Raw genomic sequence first — 15,646 nt, forward strand, 5'->3', positions numbered from 1 at the left:
TCCTACAAGCTTAAACATAAACTTAAAAACCACAACCCAAAAAAAACCTAAAAACCACAGCAATGCATTAGTTTATAAGGAGTATAACTGACTAGTAAGCCACCAAACTCGGTACTAAAAAAGTATAAATTGTGAGAACAATTAGGGTAGCAAGGTGGAGCAGGGGGAAGACACATCCTTACAGACCAAGTTTAGCAACACACAAAACAGTAGTGCAATTTAAGCTTTCAGGAAAGGATGATTTACAACAACTGTCATTTTATGAAGCAGTTCTCCCTCTTCAATGATTTTGTGCTCTGTTTCATGGTCATATCAGGTTACTCAAAAAGAATAAAAATAAATTTTACTTCAGTAAAATGTCAGTCGTACGCTAGAGGCAGCTCTGTCGTGCCCATCAGAATTTCACTCGTTTTCTTATGTTAAGCAAGAATACTGGAAATGTACAAGAAAAACATTCTTCTCAACAGTGGGAGGTCGTCAGTGAGTCTTTTCGAAATTCTAGTCTGGATGAGAATTCATTATCCTCGGTAGAAATGGAGAATAATGAAGCTGCACTAGTTTAAGCAGTTTAAGCAAGAGAATAACACAGCATATAAAATGTTTACAACTGACATTCTGACACTGAATAAAAGAGGAATATACTGGCTCTCAGGGTGTAACTACATGTTATGTTTTTTTCAGCGGCAACTACCCTCCCACACACACTCACACACAAAGGGGGAGGGGAAATGAGAAGAGAGGTGTTTTTAACCCAGATAATTTTGGCAATTAGATTTGCAGTGCACTAACATAAACACCTGTACATATACAACTGACAGGATGGCAAGCTTTAGGACATGGGGAGAAATGAGCAACCAAGACAGGAACTGCAGGTGTTTTCACTATCAAATAAAAAGGTAACATGCAACTAAGCCCTGAGGCGTAGTGAAGCCCTCTAGCTTCACCTGAAGTAAGGGTGAATTAAGTTCCAAAGAGGGAAATAATAGGCATGAAATTTTATTTGGAGTGTAAGAAAAACAGACTAAATAAACATGAAAATCAAATGCATCTGCTTAAGCCATAAGCACGTTTCATAAAATTATGTACTTCTGTTGCAGCAAATGGAGTTAATCTCAGTTGAAGTTTTTTTCCTTTTTTTAAAAAAACGTAAGTTCTCATAATCTTTCATAGCAGAGTGCTTTGAGATACGTTGATAAAAAGTGATGTACAAAGCAGGTTAAGAATCCAGCTTGTAACTGTAAGGTTCAACAAGAATTAGTCATTCTAAGTTCAGTTACAAGAACAGAAAATAGCAGCCGGAAGTGCTAGGCAGCGTTCATACCTGTGCCTTCTCCAGCTCTCCTGGTATTTCTGGTTGATTATGAACCACGTCTTCAAATGAAAACTTTATAGAGCTTGTGGCTCAGTATGTAAGGATAATACTCACAACAGGTTAAAAAAGAAAAATATTTACTTCTTTGTTTAAAAAATCTCGAAGTTCTACGGGCTCCTCTTTGCTTCCTTTTTTTCCTCTGTGGGTACGTCATTCAAGAGGGCACAGTATTTTACTGCGTAATACCCTTGTAGACAGAACAGAAGCTGTTGCCCTCCAGTTTGATGAAGCCTCATTTGTCATTCAGTGTTAGACAGAAAGTCAGCTTAACACGACCTAGTAGTTCAGAGATATTAACAAATACACTATGGCCTTTGGGGAGATTCTTAAAACAACACAAAACATCTGAGCAGCAGTTACTAACATACAGTATTAACAGCCTATTTGTCACTGCTATTCTGAAGATGAAGTACATTATTCTATATGATCAATTGTTAGAATTTGTGAAAGGACTGCAGCCCTGCAATCCTAGAGCATCTGGTATGTGTGGACATGGGAACTGAGAGAAGACTGAGCACTCCAAAACTGGTGTGTTGTGCCTGACCCACAGGAAGAAGACTGATTGTAAAGATAAGTGAGGACATTAAGCAAATACTGACTGAAGAGAATAAAGGAATTATGTGCTGTCGTTGCCAGCCGAAGGTTTGTCTAGATTCTTGGTATTGCAGGCCAATTTATCATCCACAACATAACTCCTCCGTTGTGGGGGCAAAACTAATGGACTCCATAAAAGCTCTCCACTTATTCAAAGTTCTGGTTTATGCTGTACCTATAAACTGAAATCCTCACCTAGCTACCTACATGGATGCCTTTACCACTGATCAACTTCTAACACCAATGAGCTTGCTGATAGCAACCTGCTGCTATATACAGAGACACCTCCAGGTTTAGTGTCTGCTCCAGTCCTGAACGAAGCACTGAGCAGAACGCAAGTTTCCAAGATCAGAATGTGTAAGTAGGGCCATAGCAAACAAAACAAGACAGGAATGCGTAAGAAAATGGGCATCTTAGTTTATAGGAGAGTATGGTGACATAGGCTAGGGTCTTTGCGAAAATTGGTAGAAAAGGAATGCGATAAGCCGAGGCAAGACGTTTGAGTGGGAAGAGGTTACACAGTAAGAGGAGGGGAGACCAAAATGGGGGCATGCCTCTTTCTGTTTATCAAACAGAGCGTGACACAGAGACTGAGAACTGGTATTGATAGTATCTGTACAAACTAGTCTGGGAACTCTTCACACTTCAGCAAAATTACACTGTACTTCTGCAGCTGTCCTACAACATGGCAGAGGGCAAACCATTCCACAGCAGGCAATCATACCATATAGTTAACTCAGTATTTCAAATGATTAATATTACAGCTTTTCACCAATATATTCTATAATACAGCTTTAATGTAGACTTCAGGTGCACGAAACTCAAAGGCTCTTACATCAAAGGACTGAAATGAGCCAGAACAATAATCTGAAACTTTCCTGTTTTCCCAGCTGCTCACATGAATGTAGAATCAGAAACACCTTGAATTCACTTTGCTAAGATTGACACAGTTAGCCTAACAGGCAGAAACAGGAATCAAACAGCCAAATGAGAAAGGGGAGGCCGAAGCTGAGCACAAACACCATTTTTTTCAGCAACTTTCAGAATGATCCCCCAAGATACAAGGGAGACTATATTAGCATGCCTCACGACCGTGCCACATGCAAGTCCTGAAACTTCGCATCTCTTCACAGAGTCTTAAATAGCTTGTGTTTATTCCAGCCGGAGTGGAGGTTTCAGCACATGCTGTACCTAATCAGCCTAACCTCCTGCCCCCAACCAAAAAAGCTAGGCAATTTGAAAGACAATAGCATTTGCTCTCAAAAGCCTAAAGCTGACAAATTACACTGATGAAAGACAGAGACTCCGACCTAATTTAAAGAAGCTATGCAAAATTCAAAATGTTGACAGATTTTCTTAGTGGTTCTTTGAATTAAACCACACACTCTCTTGTGGCCTTGTCACTTGAGTACAGTTATCCCAAATGACACCGTTAAAGCCTTTTGTAATCATACAGTTACTCCATCGCCTCATCTCCTTTGTGTTCTTGATTTAGAGAACAACTACTAGAAAGCATCTAAGGTACACGAGTAGCTATAAATCACTGTAGACATTATTACAGCCCGTTATGCAGCCATCAAAAGCAGTGAATCATTGTCACTAACGGTTAATAAATGCACCGTGACTGTGTTATCAGCTCATCATTCTGTTTCTAGAGTATGCTTTCATTTTGGGTATGAATATACAAAGGGTTATTCTGTAAAACAACTTTATTGAGAAGGTAACAGTTTGTGCCCTGTCCCAACTACAGACAGTCACAATTCCATTCCCTCTCCAGCACAGTACAAATGCTGCTTATCACTGAATTTATGTTTAAGTGGTCTTCCCATTTTTTCTATTTACCAAAACCATTAAAAAAAATCTGGGATTAAAAAAACACTTCTCCCAAAATTTGTTCCTAAAAAGCAAAGTTAGCAGCCACTAAAACATGAAGACCCTCATTAAGCAGTGAATTCAAAGTTATTTGCCTCCTATTCAATCTTGAATAACCTCGTACATAAGAAAATGGAAAGATCTCAGTTTGAAAGGACCTAAGAGTAAGTCCAAAGAGGAATATTTACAAGATTTTGAAAATAAACCTCTCCACCAACCTGTTAAAAAACAAACAGAAAAATCCAACTCCTCCAACAATTTTGCTATATTAAAAATGTTTCTTATTTTTACAAGTGATGACTAATCTTCAAAACGCAGTCTGAGAAGCCATTTTTTAAACAAGCAATTGCTATTAATCTAAATATTAATACGAACAATATGATTCTACATTTCTGGGAGTAATAAATTAGCTGTAAGTACCTGCCCATGTTTCTACCTACAAATGTCTTTTATGCAGCCTCAAATTAAGTTTTTGTTTCTGCTTTAAAAAAAAAAACAAAAACGCCACACAACACAAACCCAAACCAAACCCAGAATTCTATTTTCATTAATTTATTGCTGGAAGATCATAGGGTTTGTAGTCAGATCCCCAGAAAGTTGATTCTTCTCTCCTTCCCCCAGGTACATAAAAATGAGGACTGGGCCTCCCAAAGAAAACTGACAAAAGTATCTTCTCTTCTATCACACCTATCATCCTTTGTCTGAAAAGTAACCATAAGAATTCAATGCCACTGAGAGATTTAATCGGAAGAGCCACGTAACTGATCAAGTTCAGCTGTTCAGTTAACTCATGAGATGGGCAGGCCACAACATAGCCTGGAAGCCTGCTTATCAACCAGTTCTGCAGTTCTTCAGACTTAAACTGATCTTCTCTGAATGACTGTGAACAGTTCCACGATTTTTTTTTATGTTCTATTTTGCCAGTACTTCACAAGAATACTCACAGATGCGTGTACTAAAGGTAGAAGAGAATGTTGGCTTGTTAATAAGCTTGCTCCTGCTTTGTAATTTAACTTAGCCTTACTGATCATTTCACTGATCTTAAATTCCACTGTCATTCGAACCCCACATGGCATGCCTGGACAAATGCAAGGACTTGGATGTTGTTTTACAGGCTGGGCTTACTGCCAAGTCTGCTCCACGTACTACCCTGGCCCACTAGGGCAGCTTTAGGCAACAACTCCCATATTTACGTGAACAGCCAAACTGCTGCTTACTATTGTCCCAGGCCCAATCTCCTCTCATTTCTCACTCATTCACAGCAACCTGACTTATTTGGCTACTCTTCAGGTGGGATGTGATAAACTGCTTGTGTACAACACAAACAAAAGGAAAAAGACCGTCATGTTTTAAGCCGAGAAAAACAGCTTATTTCTAATTTTCAGAAATATGTAAGATAAAAGCATTAGTACAAATGCTTTTGTACCCTGCCCATCTCCCACATCCCAACTCTCAGGATTTGTTTTCATTTGCACTGTGCCCATAATTCAGATGGGAGGGAAGGGGACAGAGGGTGAGGTGCGACGATGAATTTGCACACAAAATAAGCGACATTTTGCCAAACTAGGGATCTTTTTCAAATCCCTGCACTACATAGTGACTCACTACATAGTGATTCTCAATGCACTATGTAGTGATCCAAGAACCATATGCCAAACCACAAAAGTTATGAAACTAGATCAGGTGCAACTACAACTGCTTCCCAACAGCACACAAGAGAGTTCGGTATTTTTCCAAACGGTCTCGTCCTGGTCAAACTTTATCCAAATAGGCAAGACTTCATTTAGCCAGCATACTGTGAAAAAACACAACATATTCAAACATGTCAGCGTCCCAGGATTACCACCTTAACCTGTTATTCTTAACAGCCTGGCAACTCTAACTCCATGGATACCAGATTTGACTTTAATACACATTTTCCTTTGGTTCTTCCTCAGTGTCTCTCTAAGTTTTCTTGAAGTCACAAGGTTCTTGTCATAGACCCTCTATTTTTGGTCAGATGCAGCTGTTTGGTTTTCCCTCCTCCCCTCCATCAGCAGATTATATAACCACAGCCTATGACTGATTTGCATTGTGTCCCTGCGTGTCAATCTTTTACGTGCACAGATACCAGCACCCACTAGCTTGTAAAATAAAATGTAGTAACTAAATTTCCCTCAAGTGGTGGTTCCTATCATAATATATTTAATGCTCAATATCTAATAAATAAACAAGCAAACACTTCCGTTAAAAAGTAACATTTATGTCTAAAGGAGAAAAAAAAGAAACGGACTCGAGCAACTTGTCCATTCATTCCTTTCTTAAAGTTGCACCAGTTGATCCTAGTCTTAATCCACATGAGCACTCTTTTGTATAACAAATGTTTACAGACCAGCACAGACAGCTGTATTTATATGGATGGCTCAAATTATACATATTAATCACAGAGTTACCATCTTGTGCAAAGTCTTTCTCTCCTACCCATTCATATAGGCAACCAAATCTAAACAGAATAAAATTCTTTAAAAAGGAATAAAACTTCCCGTGAACCGTACAAGTGTGCAAGATGGTCTCTTCAAAAGACTTCAGAAGATCATGTCTCACGAGTTTCTCTTACTCAGCTAAGGAAAGCAAACGTTGTAGCAGTTCTGGATCAGAAGTATGTGATCACAAAAACGAATTTCACCATGAGCAACCCTCAGTCAGCTCACAATTATTGCCAGCACCCAGCCCTTAATTTTCCACTCAGTCTACTGAGAGTCAGAGACTACTCTCTTTCCTACCACAACTTGTCTTTCTTAGTATTGCTTACCTTAATCACCATCTATGGGGAAAAGAACAAAAAGTTCAAGCACGCTGCAAAGTTCTGTAAACAGCTTAGGCTGTTTTCTACTCTCTGCCAATAATCCCTGACAGCAATACCTGTCATGAATACATATTTAAGTGAAGAAGAATATTTTACACATTAATGATCAAGGCAAAGCTATAAAGACTAGTATTGTGGTGATGTTTCAGTACAAATCATTGCTTGTAAGACTTATACTACATATCTAAATTAAATGACACATATATAGGGCCAGTTTTTGCTACAGAGAACTCTGCCTAGCTACTGAGGAAAAATTCAGCGCCCGTCATCACTTCAGAGCGCTTAACACATGGGCAGGAGGTAACTGCTGAGCAGCCCAAGCAGCTCACAGATGCTCATAGAGAAAGAAGGTCAGACACGGAAACCTTCAAAACAAAAGAGCAGGTATTACTTTGACAGTCACAATGGCAAAATGTGTATTTCAGTCTTGATATTCAGTAACAGCCTCAAACCAGTAAGCTAATGGCTCTAAGTTAGAGGAAAAAACTCAAGGGAGAACAAGAGTACACACGTTTTCAAATAAACTAAAGATCCAAATCCAGATATACTGTCCTTGTCCACAGCAAGGCTCCAGCTCGCAAAGGTGTTTTGAATTGTCACTAACTTCATCACAGAACCGGGATATTTTTCATACTTTTCATACCATACTTTCCAGGAGAAAAGTAAGAGAGATTGTGAGATTCATCTGTAACAGGATTATTGAATAGTATTACTTAACCAAATATTAAGTCACAGGAAATATGGAGAATCTCTTTTCAGCTTGTTTCATAGTTTCCAAAAAAATAAACCAGATACCATAAATCAAAAGTCCAAGGAGGGTACTTTTATCAGCACTTTTAAAGCACTCATATTTTAGGAGAATAAACAAAATCAACCAAGGATGATTACTTATGTTGAAAGATAATACGAATTTCTCCTCCTCTACTTCATAATCCAAGAACAAAAAGAGGGTGTTAGGGTGGAATTCCACATATTACTCTGTTTCACTGGGTAACAAAATCTTAGCCCGTCTTTCGCTCTTAGAAGACTGCATCAGAAATAATAGGAACATTTTAGACAGGATTCTAAACAGCAGTATTAATAACTCATCTGTCAGAATTTCCTAAGTAATTAAATAATTAATCTTCTGGATATTAAAGAGTTTGCAGCCCCTAATTTTAAGTCAGTCCCCATTTCACATACCAACAAGAAATAATTTTGGATGTTACAGAACCTTACAAGATCCTGAATTCCCAGCTCAGTACTACATACCCCAATTTCTTTAAAGGCCCTTACCTTGTAAAAAGTCGTTCTTTAAAATAGAAGATGAACCCTTAAAATAAAAATTCAGCTAAAGAAACAATCATGGCAACTTGTATTTGCTCCCCTTTTGCGGAGTTTGCCATTTAAACAGTATACCTCATCCGAGTTTTTAACAGTATTGTGAAGACCTTAATGCAGTTTATTTGCTTAATGCTCAATAAATTCTAGGCAAACTTCTCAAAATTATACTATTGCAAAACTGAGGGGGTGAAGGGGATGGGGGTATCAGAAGAAAAGTATTCAAGTTAAATCCAGTTATTCAAGTGTCACATACTACATCTCAAAAATCTCTTCATTAAAAAGACCAAATATGGTGGCACCTCAAATACATTAATTGACAAAGTTAGTTACATGACAATCTATTTTAGTAGACTGTACAGGACCTGAACGATACTGTAATTCACATGCCTACTCAGGCATTTCAAATGCAACCGATATAAGGTGGCAAGATGCAACTAACCCAAACAGTTTCGCAAGAAAAGAGTATACCAAAGAGATCTGGTTCATTTCAGGGCATTGGAGGCCTGAATTATTTTGTCAGAAAAAGGTGAAGCTCATTAGTACCTAGAACTGTACCACCTGTTTTGAACACGGAACACTACAAAATCAAAGTGATAATTTCTTTCTTCTTTGGGACAAGGACACTAAACTATTAGAGAAAAAGAGAGCAAGATTTTGCAGAAGGTGCTTAGTACCTGACTTCCACTTAAAAGTATCTGAAGAGCTATTGACAATCTCTTATTTACAACCACCTGAGCAAATTTTTACTTCAGTTCACAAGCTATATGAAATGGGCTATCCCTTTGATTTCAAGTCAAGTATGCTGCAAAGATTGCAGTGTTAGACTACAGACTTTCAAGCATCTTCAAACCATCTTTCATGGATTCCCCCCTGCAGCAGGAACTACAATTTTCAGATCAAGCACGCAAGCACTACTGCAGAATATTAGTCTCAATTCCTGCCATTTAGCACAAAACTAAGTATGTTAGTTCTACTATCCTGCAACCCACTGAAATTATTCTGTAAAATAACTCAGAATCCCAGTTGATTTAATTTCTCTTATTGTCCTTTTAATGTAATAAAAAGGGTAATCTACTGCTGGGACTAGCATTTTCTTAGTAGTTCAGAAGTCAAAAGTATATAAAATTAAATTAAAGAATAGCTCACTTTTTCTTGTTTTTGATTAAAAATAGTTAAAGATAAAATATATAAATATATATATACTTATATATGTGCATACATAAAAGAATAAAATCCTCACAACACTACAGTAGTCTCAGCATAAAAGAAAGCATTAACATAGATTTCCATGTTATTTACGCAAGAACTTAGTACTAGACACTTCTTACACAAGGATGCCAATCCCAAACTTCTAGAGATACAGCATGAAGCATGAGAATGTGTTTTCACGTCTTCTCCATGATCATGGAAGACTTAGTAATTTTAATATTATTTATTTCAAATTAAGCAACTTTCCCTGTGACCTACATGTTTTATTATTAGCATACATTAGGGAAAAAAAACACCTTTTCGCTTACTTTGCTGCACAATGGACAACACCATTGAAGCAAGTGATACGGGATTATGAAATATATGCTTTAGGGAGATCTAAGAACTTGCGTTCATCTAACTAATATACTTGGAAGAGGGGGAAGGGAAAAACATAAGATTTCCAATATGGGTCCTCTCTTATATGAAATCTAGTTCTTCATATGTAAAATGCATGGGCAGAATTAACAGCTAAACTCTGGCAATCCTTTTAGCAGAATACTTGAAGACTTTCCCCTGAAGACCACATCTGTGCACAGCAGGTGAGATCATCTCCAGTATTCCACAAAACAGTGAAATTACTGAGTCACAGATGCAAACGCAGGATTTCTTACTGAAAGCTACAGCAACAAATCAGTTCATGGTCTGAATACCACATCTTCAAATTTGCCTTAAAAATAGTTTTAATTTATCAAGCATGGAAAATTCTCTATATTCAGAGTAATATATGAACAGCTTGTTAAGGAATGCTACCAAAATACAAATACTATAAAAGTCAATTGAGTACCACTAGTATTTCCAGTTTTCTGAGAAACTTGTTTTCTCATTCTCATCTATCATTGACAGAGGAACATAGTTTAGACTACTAGTTTTATGTGAAAAGAATAGAAATAGGGGTGTCATAATTATTTTTGTTGTAATTTGTTAACATTCCCCCTTGTTTTCATATGGTACCGGAATGCATTTATTTGGCTAGCAGAACTTGGGCCCGCTTCCCAAAAGCACCATCTGCTATTCCACTAAGTTGGAAAATAGGCAAAGAAAATCTGAAGGAATCTGTAAACTAAATCTTAGCATCAAGAAAGTTAGAGATTTTGTAAGAAATTAATCCTGAGTGTTCACACTGGATTATATACAGACTCTATCAAACAATTTTTTTTCTAATCAACTTATGCAGACAATTGAGTCAGAGAACAAAACAACATGGCTGCATCATTTAGCCTGGATACAATCGTGTTTCAGAGCTATCTTATCATCTAACCAGTTCGACTTAAGACAGTGCATTACCAATTAATACTTATTTCAAGTAGGTCAGAAAAAAAGCATGCAGCCATCAAACTCTGGTACAGCTACACGCTGCACAGCTGGCTTTTATTGTTTTCCACATCACAATTTACAGGGAATACTATTCTATGATTCTATACTTCATTTTCTGCGGTTTAAAGAAATGTGAGGTTTTTGAACAGCATTTTCAGGCTCGAATACTACAAAACAGAATATGACGGAAGCACTCTGAAATGTGCGTATATGTCTGTACATACGGACCCAAACAGCCATCACATCTCAACACGCAGTTTTGCCCATCCACACATATATACACGCACGAAGTTTAGAGGAACACACCGGAGTAACTATGATGCTTTAAATACGGGGAACAGTTAGGTTGAAACTTTCCATCGCAAGAGCCCCAAGCCCCAGCAGTATTTTGCTGCTCGCTGCCCTGTGCCAAATCTAAGGGCACGCCGTACCTCACCGGGACCCCCCGCCGACCGCCCTCCCCCGCGCCCTGCGACGCGAGCCCACCTAGGCGCCGGCAGCGAAGGGGATCGCCCGCGGGTGCCCCCGCCGCGACCTGCGCCAGAGGCGGCGGCGGGATGCGGGGCCGCCCCGGCCCGGGGAGGGGGACAGGCCCACCACATCCAAACCGCCCCTGCCTCCGCGAGAGCCGGGGCCTCCCCCCGCGAAGACACCGCGCCCCAGGGGAGGCTCCTCCCGCACGACGCGAGGTCTTGGGTTTCTGTTCCCAGAGAAAGTTGTAACGGCGGCGAGAGGCCCGGCGAGCCCCGGCCCGGCCCCGCGGGCGGCATTGCCCCCCTCAGCCCCCGGGCCGCCTCCACAGCGCCCGGGTCCCACGAGTGAGGGGAGGGGAGCGGCGCCGTGCAGCGGCCGCAGGCTGAGGGAGGAGGGACGGCGCCGCTCCCCCCCGCCTCCCGGTCTCCCGCCTCCCGCGGCGGCGGGGCAGGCGGCAGCCCCCCCTCCCCGCCCTCGCCTCACTCGGAGGAAAACAGGAAGCCGACCCCCCCCGGCCCGGCCCCGGCCCGGCGCAGCGGGAGGGGAGCGGCCGCGACCGTGCGGAGGAGCGCACCTGCAGGCCCCAGCGGCGGCCCGGGGCCGGGCTGCCCGTCCTCCCCGAAGATCAGCCTGAAGTCGAACTCGTCGGTGGCGCCGCAGTTTGCCGTAGTCATGGGTTTGGCCGGCGAGGCGAAGCGAGACCCCGTCGCCCTGCCGGGCCGCGCCGGGCTCCTGCCGGGCTGCGCTCCCCGCCGCCGCCCCTCAGGGCCGCCTCATAACACCGGATGGCGCCGCGGCCGGAGCGGAGGGGGCGGGCGGGGGAGGGGAGCGCGCAGGGAGGCGGCGGCGCGAGCGGCGGCTCCGGCCCCAGCGCGAGCTCCCGTGCCCGGGCGCCTTCTGTCACTCAGGGGGGAGGGCGCCTACTACGGGCCGCGGCTGGCGCCGCCCCCGCGCCGCACCGCCCCGGCCCCGCGCGCCCGCCGGCCCCGCCCCCGCGCCGTGCCCCCGGGCAGCCCCCCCCGCCTCGCCGGGCTGCCCCGCCCCTCGCCGGCGTTTCCCACAGTTGGTCTCTCTCACGCGGTGACGTCGGCGACACCGACGGCGCCTCGTGACCCGCACCGATGCCGCCGAGGGAGGAGGGACGCCTCGCGGCAGGTCACGCGGCGCGGAGAGACCCCTCCCCCCGCGCGCGCCGCGAGGTCTGCCGGGGCTTGTAGTTGGTTGGTCGGCTCGGAGCCGGCGCCCAATCCGATGGAGCCAGCTGAGCACAAAGGGGCGGGGCAGCCGCGCGGGGTGCGGGTGCCACGTGTCGCCCCGCTGCCGCGCAGGAGCCGGGAGCTGCGCGGGGCCCGCTCTCAGGCAGGCGGCTGCCGTGGGCCGCCGGCAGCGCCCGGGCACGGCACGCGTGAGCCCTCCTGCAAGGCGCGAAGTGCCGCGTGTGAGAGCAAAGGAGCAAAATCCTTTGGGGGACGCGGATTTCACGTTAGAGTCTCCTGAAAAATGGCATGTCAGTAGGTGCTGCTCTTGGCACCCATTAACGACTCGGGTAATTAGGTAGGTTGGCGTAAGCCGAGGAATGTAGCTTGGGTAACAAATGCTGGCTGGAGGACGCTAAGCTGTTAGCCACTTACCTTCCAGGCTCCTTGGAAACGGTGGAGATGAAGCAACTGCAAGGAGACTAATTAAAATACCTTTTAGCAATGTATGCCATTAGTAAAGGCAGCCAAGCAGTCATTAGGAAGAGCAGTGAAATTTCAGAGTACTCTGCCTGCACAATAATATACTGTCACCTATTGTTTTGCCTTGCATTAAGGTTGAAAGACAAACAAAAGGGCAAAAGAAAATGTAGAATTTACATTGTTCCTATAGCAGAAGCATCTGTTCCCAGCAGTGGATGGCAGTGTAGAAACCATAACTGGCCTGATGTGTTTGGGATTTGCAGTCTTAAGAAATCCCAGAGCAACTTAATGAAACAGGCACTGGGTGGTATTAGTACAGGATCAATCCTCAGTATATGTGATTTAGGAAGATTTTAGGTTTGTGCTGAAACTTGGGCATTGCTGAGAATTAAACTCTTACTCAACAGCCAGTCATGTTTGCTTATAGATAGTTATGTGATATTTACAGTTTTATTTATGTTATGAACTCTGAAACTTGTATTAACCAAAAATACCATTGCTATATCTTTTAAACATTAAAGGACCAAGCTTCATTACTTAGTTGAAAAATTAACTGAACTAGAGTTAGTGTGTCATGACTCTATGGCCATGTGGAAATTATAGGTTTATCTGTTAATACCGTATTAATCATATTGTTTGATTCATAAATAACTAATTCAAATCTCTATGCGCAGGGTCTTTTTGTGTTTGCTGCTTAGATGGATCCAAACAGGGGTAACGTAATCCCATGCATGCATTTGTATCTAGATGTTCTCTGTAGACTGTGAATGGAAGTGAGAAAAGAAGGCTACTGTGAAGATAAATGGGCTACAGTGCAAAATTCTCAGTCCAGCAGGCTTTTAAGAGTTCAGTTCATTCCATCTATCTCTGCACTCATAAGGAAGATCAGCAATCTATGCTGAAGAAAGCAATCCTAAATGAAAAACTATTTTGTGACCTTGCAATTGTAATGGAAATAGAAAGCATCATACTAAAAAAATACTATGTAGAACTTGGGACAGGAGGAGTTTGCCCCAGTGAAAACGGGAAGCTGCTTCTAGTGCCCAGAATAGAAAGCAGCCGTATGTTTATCTTTTACTTAATCTTCTAATGCACTGTCCTTTTTATTGCCACTTCCCATACACCACCAGCTATTTCTTTACCTAAAATACATGAGTAACTACAGCTACTGTTCCTACAATACTTAAACCAAAGGTTGACGCTCTTGTTAGGGTAGCGAACTCCTTCGCCTGAAGGAAGCCCGAACCTTTATAAGAAGCTCACACCCAGTTGGCCTGTAGCCTCTTTTTACCTCTAAATACAAGGTCACATAGCAAGACAAGCTGCAAAAGAATGTGTAATTGGATTAACCATGGTTAAGAAAAACCCTCATGCGTTCTTGAATGAAAACAGGTCTACGATGAACACTTCAGTAAAACATACTATCTATAAAATGGCTCTTAGCTAATTTTTGTTGGAAAACTTTTGGGTGATCTTTCATATTTTTCAAAGCAGATATATTAGAATTTGTCTTATTGTTAAATAATTGTTGTGTCAGATTACAGCACATGGAGTAACCATAGCAGTTTCCTGTTCTGCTGTACCAGTATACTATCCATTATGCATGTCCCTGGAGAAAAATACAACCAAACTTGTTCTCTCCGTAAGGGGAAATTTGAACACCAGCACGTATTTGATCCAAGTTCTTCGATAAGATGCTCAGAGTCTATTTCTAATGAGTATACTAAATTTAAAAAATAATTGTCTTTTTCCTTTCCCTTAACTGTAAAACAAATCTTTTCTGACGTGTTTCAGTGACAGACAGTATTCATTCAGAAAACTATGATACATGCAGGTCATTAGGCAGTGCTTTTAGTCCTACCTACAGCTGTCAGTTAAAAAGGACTATATACCCTAAAATAAAATAAGAGTATTGGTTATGTCACGACCATCTAGCTAACAAGATAAGAATTTACGGAATATGTAGAAGGTAAGGTGGCATTGTAAGCAGTTAATAGTTATTTACAGTAATTTTATAAAGCTTTCTACATCAAAATCAGATACATCTGTCTTTCAGTTCAGAACTTCCTTTTCTTGCCAGCAATATCCTTTCTTTTCATCTTGTCTTCACCATATTTTTCATTTTGCTGTCTCTGACCTACTGCACCAAAATGTGCATCCTTTCTGTAGTTGAATTTGTAAAAAGAAAAACACCTTCAAACCACTTCTATACAGCTAAAGGGTATCTGGGGCATGACTGAGAGTGAGCTGGCAGAAGCCCTGAAACGACTGACGTGGGCTTACATCAATTTCCAGGGACTTATGTCAACCTTTGTGCGTGAGGTCCGTGGCATGGATGGCTGATTTGGCTTTTGCTTGCTATTGAGAGATGAAACGGTGGCAGTAACGAGGGCAACTTTATTTCACTTGTGGTTTTGTGAGCAGGGGGTACTTTTATTTATTCATTTATTTAATATGCATAGGTGGTTTCTGTCCTTGCTGCTTTTAGGCTGTGTTATTGCATCCAGATGGGGATACACCTTGATCTGGTCAGAAGCTGGAGTTATTGCATGTGCCTTGAGAAGGAAGGAACGCGCTTCCTGTGGTATTTGAATCCTTTCCAAACTGGGGCTATTTTCTAGGCGTGTTGTGACTTTCGGCTCCAAAAACCTGAGGGCTACATTGCACTGTGTTTTATTTTCCACACATCATCCTATGCTGGATAGCTAGGAATTGTGGATCTGCAGCCACATCCCAGATCTGTATTTGTCTTGGAGTAATAGGGATTCCTCCCCCCTTCCTATGGGCAGCAAATCAAACCCAGCTGTGCAATTGTAGCCAGAATAGGCTTTGGAAGAAGCATGGTCAGGCATTCGTTCTGCATGATTCAATAAACCAAACAGCCTCGAATTAAGAATATAACGCATAAGGTTGTATTTCATG

General features: G+C 42.0%; 1 protein-coding gene across 3 annotated transcripts in view; it reads right to left on the bottom strand.

Moving 5' to 3' along the window:
* The window catches only part of NFATC3 (nuclear factor of activated T cells 3), a 76,622-nt gene extending 64,683 nt beyond the window's left edge, over positions 1-11,939 (bottom strand). Inside the window, exon 1 of one of the 3 annotated variants that reach the window (XM_075161070.1) lies at positions 11,620-11,939. In XM_075161070.1, coding sequence (XP_075017171.1) covers positions 11,620-11,719 — 100 coding nt within the window. In that variant the 5' untranslated portion in view covers positions 11,720-11,939. The remainder of the gene's footprint in view (positions 1-11,619) is intronic. The other 2 variants (XM_075161069.1, XM_075161071.1) reach the window with 2 other exon arrangements.
* Between the last annotated feature and the right edge of the window lie 3,707 nt (positions 11,940-15,646).

This window comes from Calonectris borealis, chromosome 12 (assembly GCF_964195595.1).
Source record: "Calonectris borealis chromosome 12, bCalBor7.hap1.2, whole genome shotgun sequence".
Classification (NCBI taxonomy): Eukaryota; Metazoa; Chordata; class Aves; order Procellariiformes; family Procellariidae; genus Calonectris; species Calonectris borealis.